Genomic DNA, 18,996 nt, shown 5'->3' with positions numbered 1-18,996 from the left:
CAAGCCCTGCTCTCTAACTCCGTGCTTACTATAGCCTTCATCGAGGGCCTTGGCTCCCATCAGACCGGAGCAGGGTCCCTTTGATCTGGGCTGAGATGACAAGACTGTGTGGTCCCAGCGCCCCAGGCCTCCTCTGTCATCACAGGCAAAATATGACAAGGTCACTACACCAATCTACCTGCTGTAGTCAGGGGACTTTGGCTATGTGTAATGTGTAAATGTGTAATCATGAACATTTTTGTAGTTTCTCTTCAGTAAGATTTTAAAACACGGCTTGGTAAATCTAAATAAGTTTCAATGGTTGTACATAAGCCTCTAGAGAATAGAATGAGTATGAATAAAATCAAACAAACACAAAAAGTGAACTATTATGACTATGAGATCCTGGCACTGTCAAAATAATGCTCTAAATTTAATAATGAAAGCTCTTTGATTTGAAGATTTATGAGTATAGCAGAAATAAACTCCAAATAATCCCTGGAGCCTCAGGGTTGCAAAACTCAGAAGTTTAAAGTTTATTAAGCATGCAATCACAGCTCTGATTGAAAAGTAACTAACTCAAGGCATTCCCAGGCAAACCACTTAAATAAATCAGAAATAACTCAAACACATATGCTGTTTGCCTCTGAAGTGCACTCATTAGAAATGTACCAGGCCATTTTTCAGTCTTCCAGTTGTATTTTCAGTCAGTCACGCAGTTGTCATACTGTGTTAGTTCACTGTGTTTTCTGTGGAGAGCCAGCTGAAATGAAGTAAATCTGTTCTGTTGGCAAGTAGTCAACCCCCCCAACCCCACCCCCACCCCACATCAACCCCGTCCTCAAGGAAGAGACAAGACAAACATGATAGGAGACTGTTGGTAAAATTACAGACTGCAGGCAGCTCTTAATGGAGTTCAGCTCAGGGTTGAGGGAAGTAAGGTCGGTCAGTCATCGAAGCTTCTACACTGACGTTGATGCTTCCTACATTCCTCAACACCAGTGTCAACAGGCCAAGAGGGTGACTATTACATTAAGTTCAACCCTTTGAACACGAATGCTAAGAAGTCAAACTTAACTTTACTGGACTTTGTCCACAAAGAACACTCATTTTAATGATAATGTGCTGATCGCACTTTAACAAAGCATAAAGAACTTGTATGAAGCCAATACAAACAGTGTGTTGACAATTATGTGCTCTCTCTGCAGGGCTAACCATGCTCATTAGCATTGGATAAACACAATGCCGCACTGGAAACCTGTGTAGTGTATGCATATTTCATAAGGATTTTGACAGTCCATTGAAAATTCAACCTTTTCCAGATTTACTGTACATACTGTAGCACTAAGGGTGGATAAATACCATAAACCACATAGCTAAACCACTTTTGTTATACATACTTTCCTGAAGTCATGATCAAAATTTTGAGCAGTTTTGCCAAATATACATTATAAGGGCCTTAACTCAGGGACTCAGAGCTCTCTGAACGTTTGATTTACAGACCTTTCAGTGTTCAGTTTGGCAGAGCCATGATTGACCTGAGTCTCCAAAGCTTTAGGGTAGAACAAGTGCTGTGGGATCCAGCTCTCTGATTCAGCTTTCAAGCCGGCTGCGAAGATGCTGTATTTGTGAGCTCCATACACATTTTCCTTTTCCCATGGTCTATGAGCAATCAGCTGTAATATCCTGCCTATAAATCTCTCTATCACTAGTGGCTGCCGGCCCAGGGAGGAGTTGGCTTGTCCCTCAGGTTGCTTGCCTCACATCATAAATCCTGGACCATCTGAGCTTAATCTGTCTTTCAGATCCATGAAATGCCAAGGCTACCTCAAGGCCTTGGTTTCCACAAGTGTTGGTCTCATATCAAACATGTATGTGGATGTGTATGTGTGGATGTGTGTGTGTGAATGTGTGAATGATATGCTGTGATACATTTCTTTATAACAGATGTTCCACCTCCACCTGCAACAATATCATGATGTGGAGTTAACAGCTATGCTCCGACACATACAGTAACACTGTTATCAAATATCATTAACCTCTATAGGAAAACACTAAAATTTACTGAGACTGATTGATTTTCTAATGTTGAAACACAGATTAGTGAGTCATAAATATTTCATATTTGCATTGCATTTCTCATCTCAGTCTTACAGTAAAATCTATACAGTAACACATTATGTTCCAACGCCTAGAGAGATACATTTTATTTACTATTCAATGTTTATTTTTATAGGGACATGTTTATACCATGAATCATTGCCACAGCATTTACTGCACAAAACACACAAAACAACACATACATTAATAAAGACAATGATACAATAAAATTTCCATCAAACTCAATGACCAGCACCAGATCATTCATGACAACATCACTGATTCCACTTAAAAAGTGCATCAACTTGAGTTTAAAAAGATCCATTTCAAGTTCTGCGGGGAAGGGGTTCCACATATTGATCCCCCAAACAGAAAAAAAAGCTGTGTTTTCCTCACAGACATCTGCTCTACATTCAGCCTCTCTTTTCAAGCAAAACCCTCTTTTTATCACATGTGAGCTTGCATGTGTATACATGCGCTGTCCGTGAACACAAATACACTGCAGCTGGTGCTCACCACACCCTAACAAACAGTTATTGAATTGGTATTGAAAAAAAGGTGGCAGAGGGTAGCATGCCAGGAACATAGAATTATTATAAGACTTAATGCGTCAGTGAGTTAGCTGCAGGCAAATACCTGTCACTCTTGTGAACTACTTAGTGTTTATGTGCTAACGGCTGATAAAACATAATGAAGGATTATTGTGTAATATTGAGCAGTTAGAACTGACATTTAACTCACATAATGAGGAGTTTAGTGAGAATACAAACTGAAAGTTAAAACTGCTTCAGTGTCCATGGGTATACTGTGTTAGACCATGTCAATGCTTCATATAAGAATCATCTTCTTACAGATGATCACATCTGTCAAATTAGTTGGAATATTTTACAACTTCTTATAGAGCTGCTTTTTACCGTCTGTCATACTATTTCTGCGCTGCGCTGCCTTGCTAATTTCCTGTAATTTCCTATGTTCTGCTTCCTTCTTATTTCGTGAAGTAGTCTACTTTTCTGTCACAGCTGCAATGTATTTCAAAGCAATAAAAGTAAAGTTGACTTGACCATAGATGAACCTGTTTTACAGTGGTTGAGTGATTGGCTTTATCTGCACAGTTTATAACAATACTCACACCAATGTGATTTTTTTTTTCTTATCTGTGTTTGCCTGGTGGTGAAGTGGCAGCATGTTCCAGCCTTCAAACCATAGTTCACTGCAATAGATTTGCTAACTAATATTTGATGAATCTGTAAATAAATGTATCATATTTTTTCATTAATATATTAACTGTAACATAGCTTGCTCTACATGCCCTTTAATGGTCTAAATGTTCCCTCTTTCTACACGGTGAGGTCTCAGTTGCAATTATCGTCTTTTGCAACATGTTTGCATCCAAGGAGATCTAGGTGATGAAAGGTGTGCTGAGAAAGATAACACCTTAATAGCTGATATGAAATAACCATCCACTCAACACCTTGCTGTTTAAATAGAATCCATTAGGTGTCCTGTTAAACTGCTGAAGCCTCCTTCATTTCCTCATTCGGAGAGGGAAAAAAGTGGTTTTATTGTCATTTCTTGTTTGTTTATTCTTGGATGCTGAGTGTCCAACGCCCAAAGCGTCATTGTTTAACGCTCAGCTTGTGTCACTAAACTCCAGGCCTACTCACCAGCAGACCTGCAGTTAGCGTCTGAAAGGTGTTTGCGATAACCATCATTTTCTGTCATTTGATGCATGTTGAAACAGCCCCCGTAGTTTTAGACCTGTAATATCTCTCCCCCTCAGATGTCACAGCGTTTTCATTAGGCCTGGCGTTAGGCTTGCTGGGGCTCATTATGACCCAGACACAACACAAAGTCTGGCCTATACCTGGAAGGCTGACATTAATGCCTATAGTTAGCTTTGTCTCTGTACACTCAGTCTTCCAGAGACACGAAAGAAAAGCATACCTCTCACATTGTTTGACTCAAAACCTAATGTCAGTGATCATTAGGATCATGAACTTATTGGGTGTGGAATTGGCAAGTGAGTCTATCTCTCTGTATCAAAAGGGGGCCTGGTGTTGGACTCACAGTGCATACCTGTTGCCTTGGTCACACCTCCTTGATGAACATGTCACACTTTTTCTTTAATGACAGACCAAAGGCTTGTAGCAACCCACCCCTCACACCCAGACTGATTGATCTTGGTAACACGATGCTATGTGTCTGAAGATAAAACCCCAGCATGATTTACATGGCAACCCCACCAATCTTCACCCTGTTGACTGGGCAGCTTTTAACCTGAGCTCGTAACATGCCATTAGATCCTTCCTAACGCCCTACCCTTGTTTGTTTTGAGCAAAGTCAGCACCAATGTATGTTTTCCAGCAGGACCTAACCCATCTAATAACTGCATGCACAGGACTTGTAATTGTTGCTCTACAGGAGTGACCGCAATACCATGCCTCAGTGAAGGAACCACAGGGCATCTGTCTGACCAGGTCACTGTCAAAGTGCAGCCCACATATCAGTAGCAGCAATGGGTCATCAGGAGGAGAGGTTACGACCCGAAAGAAGGCTTCATTAGGCGAACCGGGAACCAATTAGTCCCCAGCTGCCCTGCAGAGCAGCATTAAAGTGAGAGGAAGAGCAGTCAGTCATCCCACGCACTGACAGGAACAGCAGGAAGCCAGATGAAGTATTGTTGTTCAGATTTTTTTCTTGTCGTGCCCTCATGAGACATATGCTGTAAACAGATTATAAACCTGAAGGTTCTTTAATGATATTTGAGGGTTGAAAGGCACCTTACAATTCCCTTGTAGTGATAGTAATGTCCGTCCTTCCTGTTTCTCTACACAAGGCCATACCTTTCATGGTGCAGGGGTTACCAGTGAGAGTTTCTGAGACAGGCCAGCGGATGTGAAGAATCATCCATGCTGATTTAGAAGTGCCCAGAGACACACTACAGCAGTACTACTTGGGGGTTGGGTTTAGAGTCGAGAGAACCCCTGGAGATTCTTTCAGAAATGCTCCCTGCTTTGAGGGGGCAGGATGGGTCTCTCGACTGGGACTGGCCAGTTCGTCTGAGTGGGGACTAATGAAAACAAATGATCTGACAAGGTCAAAAGGTTGAGATCAAGGCTGAAGGATCCCCCGCCCCTCTCAGTTTCCAACTTGGGAGATTAATGAGGGCAGAGAACAGCCATTTCTCTGTATCATTTACTCCCTGAGGCCTCTGAACCCTATGGCAGTGGTGTGCAGCCCACCTGTTGGCCTATTAAGGCCTTATGACACTAAGACAGAGGGCGTCACTCCTGACTGAGCCTCTGTCCTGTTCACAGCGCAGACAGGAGCATATTGGCTCAACACAAAGCCTTCAATAGCTGCCTAAGTCTTGTGACTTTCAAATGAGACATTTAATGTGTGACTTTTAACTCATTAAAGAAAACAGAGCAATGATTATTCCCTTAAAGTGCCTGGAAAATATGCAGTATAGTAATTATAGCAGCATTTGCCATGTGATATGAATGTGCCCCATAATTTCACAGTTGTTGAACATCCTTTGATGAACTCAGCAGATGATGCACCAGGACATACGCAGTCATAACATGTTATGTGGCATGTCATTGGTGCTTAAACGTATTACATGAAAACAGATATCCCGAAACAAACAACCAAGTCATGATGCTGAAGCAGATTCTTCACGGGCTAACGGCTGAAGATGACTGGAGTGTTTTATAAGACAAGACTGCTCCCTTCTGGACAGTTCTTTTAAAAGCAACAGCAAATCCAAAAATATATCACAGCACTGTCAGACCTATTAGTACCATCACTTTGGCCGCCCTTCCCCACCAAAAAATAAATAAAAATTCAGTGCCTATGCATACTGCATATTTTCAGCAATATATGCACCAGTGAAAAAATGATTATAGCCTGGATTTCAAATCCTTATTTATTATTCTTGATATGATTGATATGTTAATATGATATTAACAATCAATCAGGTATGCCCACAGCAACAGTAACTTTTTTTTTTTTTTTTATTAACTTGTTTTTTGAAATTAAGAATTAGGTAAAACGTTACCGCTTATCTTCAGTTGCATTGAAACAGAAAAGACACTAGATGGGGATGTTCGCCAGGCTGACTCACAGCAGCAAAGGTTTTCGTGGACACCACTGTGTACATGTCATGCTTTCATCTTTTTATACGGAAGTGAATTGGTGAAGGAACTGAAAACATGTAAAAAGAAAACTGATACTCAATTTTTTTTTTAAGGGAATAAAAGTTTAAACTAATTATTTTAATTACACCGACACCCTATTTCTATTGGCTATTTGTATTTCCTCACACACTTTTCCTCAATCTCTGACTGTAGCCACCTGCTAAAATCTAGACAAATAAAATTTCACAATGCACAGCAAACATTAACACGTATTATAACATCTAACTGTCTGATTAGGTCTAATTGTCCTCTGGGAGCCGGCAAGATTGGATTCTTGACTCTTCTATGATCGGCCTCGATATACTACATTTCCCACACTGCATTGCTGCGCAGCCGCTACTTGTCACTGCTGTCGCTCTCTGCCTGTGAGTGCCAGCGGTGAATTGGTGTAGCATCCCTGCGCAGGCAATGGGGCGAATGTAGATATAAAAAAATATCATCTGAAAATTAAAAAAAAAACAAAAACAACTTACTGTAATCGTGGAATAAGTTTTCGGCGCTGGCAGCTTGCAATGAGGGAAGGAAAACATGACAGCCTGGATTTTGTTTTGCGCCGCTGTGGAGCACGGAGCGTTATATTGAGAGAAATAATGCGGAATATTTCCTCCTGTAGGTGTTAACGCAGAAAATACAAGATGAAGAAGCAATTCAATCGGATGCGACAGCTCGCCAACCAAACGGTGGGAAGGTAAGCGAACCCTTTGCGTGCACTATTCTCGCCGGGCCATGTCAAGGGGAAGAGAAACCCCCTGTTTGGCCCCAATTGGATGTGAATCATATTCATGCATATATGATTTCTATCATATGTTATTAGGATTAAATACATGGAGCAGACAATGGTCAGTGCAGTCGGACATATCCAGGGGAACAAAAGAATAACCCGTGTTCCAAACGCCTTTAGTGCTTCTATGCGTAATGTCCATTGGAAGAAGCTACCGCATAGGCAGCGTGTAGGCGCATTGCCCCAGTACAACCTGCCCACGGAAATGCATTAAATGTAGACAATCGCAGATTCACCGACCATCACACAGAGACCACCCCCTCTTTAAAGCAAGGTATCACCCCGGGAGTATGAAAGAAAACGCTATAGCGAAGTGATGTTGTGACTACATTTGCCTCCTGTCACCAAACCTGTCAATAAGGTGAGCGTGATGCAGACGGATGCGGTGTGGGCTGAGACGTGAGGGAAAATGGAAAAAGGCGCAATGTTTTCATTACGCAGTAATCTCAGCTGTGAGGGGGGAAGCACCTCATAGGCGTGGGTTGTCAAGTCCGTGATTTCGTGAAGGTCGTATTCCGCATCTGGCATTTATCTAACACGTTTTTTTGTTTTAATAATGTTATCAGATGTTTTATACTTTTGAGATAAATGCCTCTATCATGCCTCTACCATCCCTAAAATCCAATAAACTGACTAAATACGAGCTTTATGTGGAAGCGTCTTCCACTCCTCTCCTCAGTTTTCTATGTCCTGGACTTGCCCTGCATATGGGTGGTTCTGCAATCCCTTCCCACCTTCAGGAATAGATGCTTTGTGACCTTTTACTCAGGTCCTATGGGTATTATCACTTCCCCCCCACCCTCTTCATTCACCTCACAGGGAGGCCGAGCAGCTTGTCCAGCAGAGCTGGGCCAGAAGGTGTTCTCTGCTCAGCACTGGGGGATTAGGTCCAGGAGGTGTGGGTCATTATTATTACAAGCTGTGTGAGTGGCATCCACTCAGAAGAGAAAGAGAGAGGGCGAGGGTGGGGGTGGGGGTACACCTTGCAGACTCTGTTTGTGCTATCATTGTCAGTTACCCCTTGGTTCAGGCTGCTTTTTCTAGCTCCAGTCTTTTTATAATCATTTCTGTGTGACTCATTAGAGTGTGTGTGGGTGTGATACTGGGTATGTGTGTAGGCAAACAGGTTGTGGGCCTTAATATGAGCAGAGCAGCTCCTCCTTCTAAGTGTGCACTGTCTTATTTGAATGCACTCCCCAAGTGTGGTGCATGCCTGTGCTGTTGTGAGCATAATATTCTTCTAGTATACTGCTGTTTTCTGCGGCTGTCTGTCTAAGAGTTGCAGCAGCAACCTGCCGAGGTGGTACCACAGAGCCATCATGAGCAACACTATCCTCCCTGAACAGTCCCAGGCCCCCTACTAATACTACCCACTGTTCGCAGCCAGGACTGCCATTCTCAAAACCCTCAAATCAAAGCATAATCAGAAATATTTCAACTATACAGCTCCCATTAGTTCATAGCAAGGGGATCCTCTGTGAAAGATTTGATTTAGGCTTTGGATCAGAGCATGAAGTTACAGATGTGACCCTGTAGTGACCTTGAGCAGTGTCAACCATTGGCTGTGTAATCCTGGGATAGATGGAAAGAAAGGAAAGGCCAAAGCTGTACCATCTCTTGCAACACTGGCCAGCTATAGGCGAGTTAAATGACAATGGAGAAGGACCACATGAAGCTTTCTCAATCACTTTTTATTGTGAGTGAAGCTAACACTTGATCAGAATTGTTTTCATGTTGCTAAAAAAAAAAATCATAGTATGGAGGACGTCTGTGCTTCCTAAAGGTCAGCATGCTGTTCTTTATTGACGTCTTGTTTTCACCTTCTCCCCCATTGATCATTTGAAGGAGTCACAAGAGGTGTTGTACTGAGGCATGGCTCGTGTATGTTGCTAGTAGACAGCTCTCCCTTATCTTTGCACCCTATGAAGGGTGATAACGTCCCATGATAGCAGGAGAAATGCACAAGTGTGTATATATATATCAGGCTATGCATGGTATCCCGATTTTAATGGTTGCTAAACACATCCTGTGGAGGCGGTGTATAACTGTGCGATGCTGACTGACATGGAGATGTAAAAAGCCTTTATTCCAATGGCTATTTCAATAACGTGTAGTCTTGTTGTTTGAGTAGCACACCCCGAAGAAGGCCGTCCGTGCCGCTACGCGTGGGTTGCTTCTCAGCTCATTTTTACATGTAGAGTACATGTTTTTAAACCTTCAATTATGAAATAGCCATTGGAATAAAGGCTTTTTATATCGTTGAAAAAGAAGAGTGCCTTGGATTTCCTTTTTAGCCTACTGATTTTGAGTCCCCGACCCCAAAGAGCACCTTCGACACATTTCTTTTTTGAACTTCCTGAGCACTTTGGACTCTTTTGGACTCTTTTTGCGTGCCATGGAGATGCTTTGGGTTTAAACTCAAACCGTCTTTACATTGTATTTCCACGTATTTTCCATATGAGATGAATTACAAAGGCTCCTCGTAGCTGTATAAATGTTACCCTGCAATGTTGGGAATAAATTAGCATATGAGGAAAAAGTGTTTTAAGGAATAATTCTCACTGATCACAGTTATGCTCCATCTTGTACTCACTGAGGCTTCAGATTTACTATTCTGCTGACTCGAGCTTCGCCAGTCTTCAGAGTGGAACGGGGTTGCTTTGTTGGTTTGACCTTCCTGAACCTCAGGGATCTCTGTGGAGATGTTAATAGCACTGACCGATGCTCAGTCGCTCTCTAGAAGTAGTACTCCGAAGAAGTAGACGGCCATGTTGGAAATTTTATGACTTTGGTAACAAGAACGTTCGTGTGGGTGGTTGTGCGTATGAGCAGGAGTGTGTTTGTTCATTTAGAGATAATGAGTAAGCTGCTGTAATGGCAGACTTTTAATATACTATCTAATCTCTGTGTCTGTCATGTGTTATCATGTCTGAAACACTGAGTATTTCTGCACTGACAGTGCTGCACGTCTCATGTGTGCCTTATATGTGATGGAGATTGAAGGTCCTCTTTCAGCGGAGGGGGGATGGCTATCAGGTGTGCTGTGTCAGCATGCTCTGGCTCTCCAGGGCTGCTGCTGCTGCTGCTGCTGCTGCTGCTGCCTGGGTGAGATCCATGTCATGTGATCGCCAGCTTGACCAATCACCTCTGTGCAGCAAGACTTCATACTGGAGGATGTGCAGCCATGCATACTCTGTGGCTTAAAGAAAGGTCTTGTGGTACAGTGGGAGGGACAGTGTGTGAGTGTCTCGGCTCTGAGGTGGGAGACATTGTGCCTGACTGTGTGTTTGCTTTCATTTTGTTATGTTCTTGTTCACTTAAAGCCGTCATTTTTGGCAGATCCACCGACATTGAGTTTTTCAAAGCTTTTCTGTGATGTTAAAATTCATTTGCAAGGCGAGTGAATTTCACTTGAGTATTTGTGTTAAATTACTTCATTTTGATTTTTTTTATGCCCTCATACACACTGAGCAAGCCAGGAAAAGATTACTTTGGTTCAGCCAGCTCCCACCCTCTATTTCTCTTGACCTATTTTTCTATTCCCAACTCACAACCCTATCTAGGTCTAGGACAGCCTGGTAAAAGATTCCATGATACAAGTGTGCGAGAAAATGTCATGCTATACAATAAGTCAATTTAACACATGAAAGAAATTTGGAAAAAAACTTAAAGTTTTCCATTTTATTCTTTCAAAGATCACTACTGTCTTTAGCCCTAACCTCCTTGCAAATAGCCTCTCTCTCCCTCTGCCCATCTTAACACTCTACTTCATTCACCTGTATGATGTTAACGAATACCACTAGTGCATGGTCATAGCATTCTCCCTGCTCATGCCTTTGGGGTAGGATTTAGCCCGCCACTCTAAAATGCAATTATCAGAAAATGGCAGCCATTTGTGGGCTGGCAGATAAGTTGTAGATGCTTTCTCTTTCCCGCATTATCTCACTCTTTCTCTGTTTCTCTTTCTCTTCCTCCTGACAGTGTGACGCAGTAGGGGAATGCATTACCGAGCAGCTTGCATGCTGCCCTCTTATAGATTTTCAGCAAGAAAAGACCACAGAGTTTCTGTAGAGACAATTTTAACAAGTGGGACATTGGGGGAGTAGGAAGGACACATGTTTGTATTTACTTAATTGAGAAGTTTGCATATTAATGCATCACTTTTAGTACTTGTTGTCCTACTTTTCTTTGATACTGGCAAAAAGGCCAGAGAAGGAAAAATTATGCACGAACATATTCATCTTGTAAACAAATTCCTGTTAGCATAAAGAATTTAAAAAACTGCCCTTGCCTGTTTTCACATTCTGTGCAGCATTAGCACATGTACACCATTTGTCAACAATGTGCACGGGACTCTAAAAGACCATATTCTAGCTGACAGGTAACATGAGATGTAGGAGGCAATCCTGTTGCATGCCAATGCAGCATCTCCTCCTCTTCTCTCTCTCCTCCACCTCCTCCTCCACCTCAATGCCTTGATTCGCCGGCTTGGCAGATGAGGACAAAACTGTGAAGATCTCAAAGCGAGTTGCCTTCGTAGGGCATTTAATTCACTGCTCTTTTGTATAGTTTCTGGCTGATCACTTTGTTAAATCTTGACTCAAAAGTACCCACTCAGCATATTATTTGATGACAAGAGTTGTAGTCACCAGCAATCAGAAATGAGCCATTACTTGTGGTATAGATTGTGATTTTTTTTTTAAAGCAAAAGCTACTGATGTAATTGTATAGTGCCTTTCAGTGCTAGTAGCAGAGATCTGTGTTGATAATCCTCCCATAACCCCATCAGTGCCTCTCAGAGACAGCATACTACAGGGTAGAGTTAGTGATAAAGAGCCTTTGTCAAGGGACCTTTTTGGCCATCAAAAGAGAGATGATGTAATATCAGACAGAAGCACTGTTTCTCCCTTTCCATGTCGCTGGTTCCCTCAAAAGACTAACCTCTTAAAGAGCCACTGCACTGGTGGTCCACTAAAAACTCTAGTGTATTATAAAAGCACATACAGTATGTAAAAGACATCATGGCACACAAACAGCTTTAGGGATTGCTGGAGTAAACAGACTCAGACTCTCCTTTGATTTTCCTTTCTGTCCTTATCAACCTGGTGCACATTGAAGAGGGTTCGATCACGGCCACGATGTACCATGGGTGTCGGGGTTGACCTAGTCTGTTGCTCAGAATCTCATCTCCAATGGGAAGTGACCCCAGGGCCCATCTGAAATGGAGCGCATGAATCAGATGTGATCTAAGCTGTGGGACATTCGGAGACAAGATACGGCCTACAGAGGGTTTGATACTTAAAGATACTTGCTTTTGATAAATAACTCTATAAATATTAGTCTTGAAGTAACATAACATCACACTCCTCTAATTCAAAAGTTAAACTCATGACTACTAGATTGAATTGTTTTTGCAATAAACCATTTGAGCTGATAACGGTAATACTCCTGTGGTGGCCATATCTTTGTTCTTCATGAAGAGAAACATTGAATCTAGTTAATAGCAGTGTTGTGTAAAAACAATCAGAAAGAAAATACTAATTTTCTCACATAGCCCTCAGCACACTGCTTAGAAGTACTCAGAATATTTTGTGTTGTACAGCCCAAGGCCTAGCTACTACACATACAGTTTTCTGCTGTATAATTGTGAGTAATAAATAGCTATAAATGAGGGTAGCTAGAGTAGAGTGGCATTGTTGTTAGAAATAACTAAGTTCTGCTAAGGAGACAGGTTACTCCCTATCAACATGCCCACTTCCTTCCATTCAGGAATGCCAATAGGCTCAAAACAGGAAGCACTAAGTCACTAATAACAATTTGCTGTTTTGTTTACCTCTCATCACCTTTACTAGAGTTTCACATTTTTCATGCAAAACCTTGTTTGCTCTTTAATTATAAAAGATGTTTCTCCATCGGCCTGTTCCATAGAGTAGATGTAAAATCTTTCATTTTGCTTTGGTTGCCTGGAAACGCTCATTTGGTATTAGCTGTTTCATCACATTCGTTTGGCTTTGCCAACCCACATGAAAATGGCGGAGAGAAAGATTGTAGAACTAACAGAGAATGATGGCTTGTGACTGTGTTTTCATGCATGGCCTGGATGGAAATAGAGCGCAGTATTGATACTCATCGCCTCAATTTAAGTTCTTAGTCTACTTGATGCTCAGCGCTGGACATTTCACATCATTTCAGTGTGTGTGTGTGCTCGGCAGATGGTTAGTGTAAAAACACAGTTAAGTCACAGACAGAGCAGAGTGACTCTTGTGGAGATTATTCACCATAAATAAAGTTATTAGAGATAACTCACTGCTTGTGTTTCCAGTGAAACGCTGCTGAATGCTGCAGGCCCTCTCTCGTTCACTCCCTCTCTGGACATGTGTGTTTTGTGCGCGTGTACGTGTCTGTGAGTACGCTCCTCTCACAGTTATTCTTGCATACTTAACAGAACTGTGACCTAGTTTGCTGGACAACTACAGTAAGTGGGTTTTTCTGTTTTAGTAACCTTGTATCCCATTAGCCCCCCGTCTTGTCATTTGGGAGGATACCGAGTGGGCCTCTGGATGCGTTTGCAAAGGAGAAAAAAAAAAAAGAAACATTCAATGGAGAAATATTCAGAGCATCTCTAGCATGAACACTGCTGTGTGTGTTTTTTGTGTGTTTTTGTGGCTGTGTCTGTGTATGCATGTGTGTATGTGTGTGCGTGTGTGTGTGCTTTACTGTGGATCTCATGCCAGCGCTCCAGGCCATGCGGTGCCCTGCTGAGGCCCAGGGCCACCATTCTGCTCCAGTACCCTCCCCTATAGCAGCACAGGGCCTAGCATTTAGCACAGCTCTTCCAGGCCTCGGAGGAAGCACTTTTGTTAGACAGGCTAGCAGTGAGAGCAAACCAGAGCATGACCACTGTTCTTTTTTTTTCACTTCAGACAGATCTCAGATGAACCTGTAGACTGAAAGCTTTACAGCCGACAGCTAGCTAGCTACCAAATACGTTCAAAAAGTGCGGCTGTTATTTTCTGCACATTTTGATTACATCGACATGGATTATTCATGCTTTCATAAACCATGCACAGTGCTGGGGGGCTGAACATGCAGCCGTCCAACATTAATGTATCTCAAGATAGAAATATTTATTATATAAGACACATTTGTGTGGAATGTGCAGCTGAAATGGTCAGCCGGGTATTTGGTACACATTTCACTCCCAACTTTATGGAATTACAATGACTTGGAACGTCTAAGACCCCTGGGAAAACATGCACAGCAAAATTGCATCTCTCTTCGGCCAGCTGTAAATACGCAAGCCCAGATGTCCTCAACAGATTCAGGCCCCTCTTCTTATCAGCACTTGGTTAATGTTGCCACCAGAGGTGTAGATGGAGTTATTCAAAGTCTTGCAGTTGATCTCTCTGTTTAAATATTGTCTCAACTAAATCATCATCCTCAATTCTCTGTGGTCGTCCGTGTTTACATTGCACCGATTTGTGGTTCGTGTCACTGATGTAGTACAGAAACAAGCAAGATTGTTTCATTATTTTGCATTTGTTGGCTTGAAAGCTTATGGTAAATTTCAGCATTTTGACTTTAGGTAGTTAATCTGTGTATTTATAGACACATGTGTGTGTGTGTGTGTGTGTGTGTGTGTGTGTGTGTGTGTGTGTGTGTGTGTGTGTGTCAGTATGTGCCTGTTTGTATTGAGTCATCAGCAGCTCCAGGTAAAGGAATGCCTGCAAAGTGGCAGATGGTTGGCATAAACCTGGCAAAGTCTTCTTCCCCCTCCGTGAACACACCGCCCACATGGCTGCCAACTCTCCCACGTGTTTACTTTCCTCCCAGGACTCATTCTGCACACTATTTGCTGAGAGGAATCTCTCTCCTCACCTCCAAAATCTCCTTCAAGTTAACTTTAACTCAGATTCTACAGAGTCAAGTAATAACCTCTGTTCTCCAGCCTGGGCATTGCTATTTCGCCTCTGTGTCTTCACGGGCCAACGATGTATGATATTGCTTTCCTAAGAGGAAACTCCACTGTCTGAAAACAAACAAGCTCAAAGAACAAGACCGTCTGCTGCCTTTGAAGATGGCTACAATCTGTTTGATGTCTAGGTCATAATGGCCACATCAGTTGTGGGCAGTGAAAGGAGTAGATGCCTGCGTGTTAAATGTTCATCCTCTTGGTTTAAACATGAAATGCAGTTAACTGAAAGTGTTTTTGTTTTTTTTAACCAATCCTTTCAGCTTGGAGTGCACATTCTCTCACGCCTTTAGGAAAAACACTCCCACACTCGCTCACAACATACATTGAAAGAGTGGATCATCCCACACGATTAACTTTCTAGCACATGCAGCAGTCATATTGAAGCATGATGGCTTTAGCTTCTCAGCGGAGCTCCTGACACAGACAGCCAGGCCGGAGAGCCTCACAGGTTGTTGATCTATCTCTGCCATCAACATCCCAGACAGAGTAGCTTATCTCCACATTCCCTGTCTCTGCCAGAGCTCCTGCCCCATCTGTTCTGTTGGGCCCCTCTTAGGGTCCCTCGGCTGCCAGCGTCTCCCGAGGGACACCTCAACCGGCCAATCTGAGGCCATGATAGACAGTGACGAGCTCACAGCTGCATTGCAGACCTCCAGGCTACATACTCAGCGCAGAATACATGTGGCAATCTCGCCTGCAAAGTCTTTCATATAGAACATGGAGTTTTAGAGATTTTTTAGAGGCTGTTGGGAGTGTCGCAGCAAAACTGTGCCAAACTTTGGTGCACTGCTTGGGTTATTTTTGTCCCCCTTTGTCATGTAATCAGCAATCTGCGATCACACTTATCCTCACAAATCATGCCAGAAAGCTCTTGCTCTGCTGTCATTCTCTCTCTCTCTCTCTCTCCCTCTCTCTCTCTCTCTCTCTCTCTCTCTTAGGCATGCAAACACACACACACACACACATTTCCTGTATTTTCGTCCTAGCTCTGTGGGCAGAGCAGTTTTCCAAGAGGCTGGCTGTGATTAGATTCATTGGTACATGGTTTGACCCAGTTCCCATGGCTCCATGCTCACATGTTGGCACTGAGGCCAGGGATGCTAATAACTGACATCATTAAAGCTCAGCTTTCTGTTATTGGCAGCAATGTATGGACTATGTGTACACAACTTCATGTCAACATTAACCAGATGCATTCTATTTCTTCTCTGCATGGCGGCACCAGACAACACAGAGCTGCTATGATGTGTATTTAACAGAATTGGTGACAAGGCGTCCTACATGAAAAGAGCATTTTAGTGACGTGCTGCTGATGTATTTTTCCCTGGCTGGTGAATAATAGAGCACAAACCAAGGTCTTTTCCATTCTCTTCCATTCAGATGTTGTTTTTAAATAAATGATACAAAAAAAAAAAAAAGCTATTATTCGCAAATGGCATTGGCATGGTTGGGGCACAATAGCAGGAAGAGGTTTTGCAGACAGGAAGGGGAAGTGCTGAGAGAGTATGCGCACCACTGGGTGGTTGCTGGGGGTCCGCAGGTCTGGTTTTGATTCTTTTTAAGAGGTCAGACTGTCTGCTCAATCACTCCCTCCCTTGTTAGACTACAGCCCCTTTTCTAAGCAGGAAGTACATGTTATCCTCCACTCTGATTAGGCACTGCTGATAGGTCCTGAATTGTTGTTGTGTGTTGTGCGTGTAGGTGTCCAAATATGTTTAAACGATTTCTGGAAAACAGCCAAAGGCAGTCCAAAGAGACTATTTGCCTACTTTATCTTTTCTTGCAGGATTTTCAAAGGCATGTTGCGCTCTTTAGGGATTTCTCTTCCACCAAAAGGAAAGGACCACAATCTTTGAATTTTATCTGTCGGAGCTGAGCTGACACCACATTTTTATGATATCCAGTGGTTTGCTCTTTTGTGAGCTTGTGGCTCAATCGCTACTCTGCATGAGTAGTTTTATCTGCTTCATCGGCAGCGCTGCCCTTTCCGTCAGACTTTGGCTAAGTCCCCAGCCTGCTGGATTCACAGTGGGATGTGATGCTCCTCAGTGGGAACTGGCATATTTAAATCAGTGGCCTTTGGTCACTGCTGTCCTGCTTGTTTCAATCATGCTTGTGCTAGAACACTCCAGAGGGTTTACAGCATGAACAGTTTGCCAGATAATTACCATTTTCTTCTTATGTATCATCTATGATCATAACTTAGCAAGACAGCCATACAAACACGTGCACTCACATACACACTCACACACTCCAAAGGGACAGGTGCATGGATGTGGTCTGCCCATTTTGGAGCACTGCCAGGCTGATGATGTGCAACAACTCAGTGAATGAGACCTTTACACCCTGTGCAAAACAGCTGGGTCCTTATTTCACAACTGAGAAACATTTTGGCAAAGACGTGCCATTATGAAATACATTTGGACACATGAGAGGCTTGTGGAGGGTGCCTCAAATCACAGCGACGAAATGCAACTAGGATGTCATCATGAAACTAATATAAAGTGTTTTATCATGTGAGATGTACTTTCTTCATTTGTTCTCCTGAATATGTCACTTGTCTCAAATATTTCTCACCAGAAAAGAAAAAAAGCGTATGAGACTATTAGGATATTGCTTTTTTCACCCTCACAGGCTGTGTAGCTTGTGATGTGACCCGAAAGAGGATATATTGACAAATTGAATCTCCGTGACAGTTTTGGTTTTTCCTGATCTTATCAATATTCAGAGCTGCATGAAGTTCAATGCCTGACAGAGCCTTTATTTCCAACAGAAGCGGATGAATGCAGTGCTGCTTATTTGCAATTTAAAAAGTTATTCATGTTGTCTCGTTGTCTGGATTCTCTGACTGTTTCACACTTGTCTTTACAGGGCAGAAAAAACAGAGGTGTTGAGTGAGGACCTTCTACAGGTAAGATGGGTTGGGAAAGTGTGCGTGTGTGTGTCTGTGCGTGTGTGATTAAATGATGGTCTGTTAGTGCTTTCATTCTTCATGCTGTGTCTTTTTAACAGGTGGAAATAATGTGATTATGATGGCAGTTGTTTAACTGTGATGGAAATCAACTTTTTTTTTTCTCTCGTGGCCCCATGAAGTGAAACAATCAGTGGATACATGTGTCTGTGTGTAGCTCAATTAAAAAAGTGATTCTGCCTCCTCAGATTGTCTCAGCTGAACAATATTCAATGGCCGGGAGAGGTATTCTCCACTATATTCAGAAAAATTAAACCGGTTCTTTCCTATCAATCATCTCACAGCTTCTAATGGCCACAGTTACTCTGGGCTGCAACTGTTGATAGTTTCATTTTCATACTTTTGATGAATTAAAAAAATACATAGTGACAGATTTTTCATCAAAAGTTGCTACAACCGATGCCTTCAACTCGCTTATTTTGACCAAACTATATTGTATAATTATACCCTTTATAATAATACAAAGTTATAGCAGGAAAATGAATGGAAAAAAAGTATTTTTGTGATTTGTTATCATATATTATAAAGAATCATAGCATGACCTGACAGACCTACCTTACAGCCATTGTGTGTGTACAACTTGTGTGGTGCGTGGCAGGTGGAGATTTATGACGCTGCATGACAGATGACAGATGTATTGCTAGAATACAGTGCTGTGTCTGTGCTAATACGTGGGGTATGCCAAGCAGGTTTTTGATGAGTGTATGTCTGTGTGTGTCTGTGCTTGTGTGTGTGTGTGTGTTCCAGGTGGAGAAGCGTCTGGATCTGGTCAAGCAGGTGACACACAGCACTCACAAGAAGCTGACGGCCTGCCTGCAGGGTCAGCAGGGAACGGACGTGGAGAAGAGATCTGTCAAGTCACCTTCTGTGAGTACCTGTGTCCATCACTCCCTCAGACGCCGACGACTAATGCGAACAGATATGATGTGCAGTAATGCAACATAACATTATTCACAGTCTTTTACAGCTCCATCGGAAGCTCTAGTAATTT

At 42.5% G+C, this 18,996-nt stretch overlaps 1 protein-coding gene across 7 annotated transcripts in view; it reads left to right on the top strand.

The window, feature by feature from the left end:
* The first annotated feature begins 6,620 nt into the window (after positions 1 to 6,620).
* arhgap44a (Rho GTPase activating protein 44a) overlaps positions 6,621 to 18,996 on the top strand; it is a 28,280-nt gene continuing 15,904 nt past the window's right edge. For 5 of the 7 annotated variants that reach the window (XR_011687340.1, XM_071473163.1, XM_071473156.1 and 2 more), the window contains exons 1-3: positions 6,622 to 6,966; positions 17,906 to 17,945; positions 18,753 to 18,872. Coding sequence is in view for 6 of the 7 variants with exons in the window: in XM_071473163.1 (XP_071329264.1) it covers positions 6,914 to 6,966; positions 17,906 to 17,945; positions 18,753 to 18,872 (213 nt within the window). In the remaining variant the exon portion in view is untranslated. Of the gene's footprint in view, positions 6,967 to 17,905; positions 17,946 to 18,752; positions 18,873 to 18,996 lie in introns of all 7 variants that reach the window. The other 2 variants (XM_071473186.1, XM_071473194.1) reach the window with 2 other exon arrangements.

The sequence above is a fragment of the Trachinotus anak genome, unplaced genomic scaffold, assembly GCF_046630095.1.
Source record: "Trachinotus anak isolate AG129_WGS33_773 ecotype Australia unplaced genomic scaffold, CSIRO_AGI_Tana_v1 ptg000003l, whole genome shotgun sequence".
In the NCBI taxonomy this organism is placed as follows: domain Eukaryota; kingdom Metazoa; phylum Chordata; class Actinopteri; order Carangiformes; family Carangidae; genus Trachinotus; species Trachinotus anak.
Note: the sequence above shows the minus strand (reverse complement) of the source record. Positions and strands in the feature narration are given on the sequence as shown.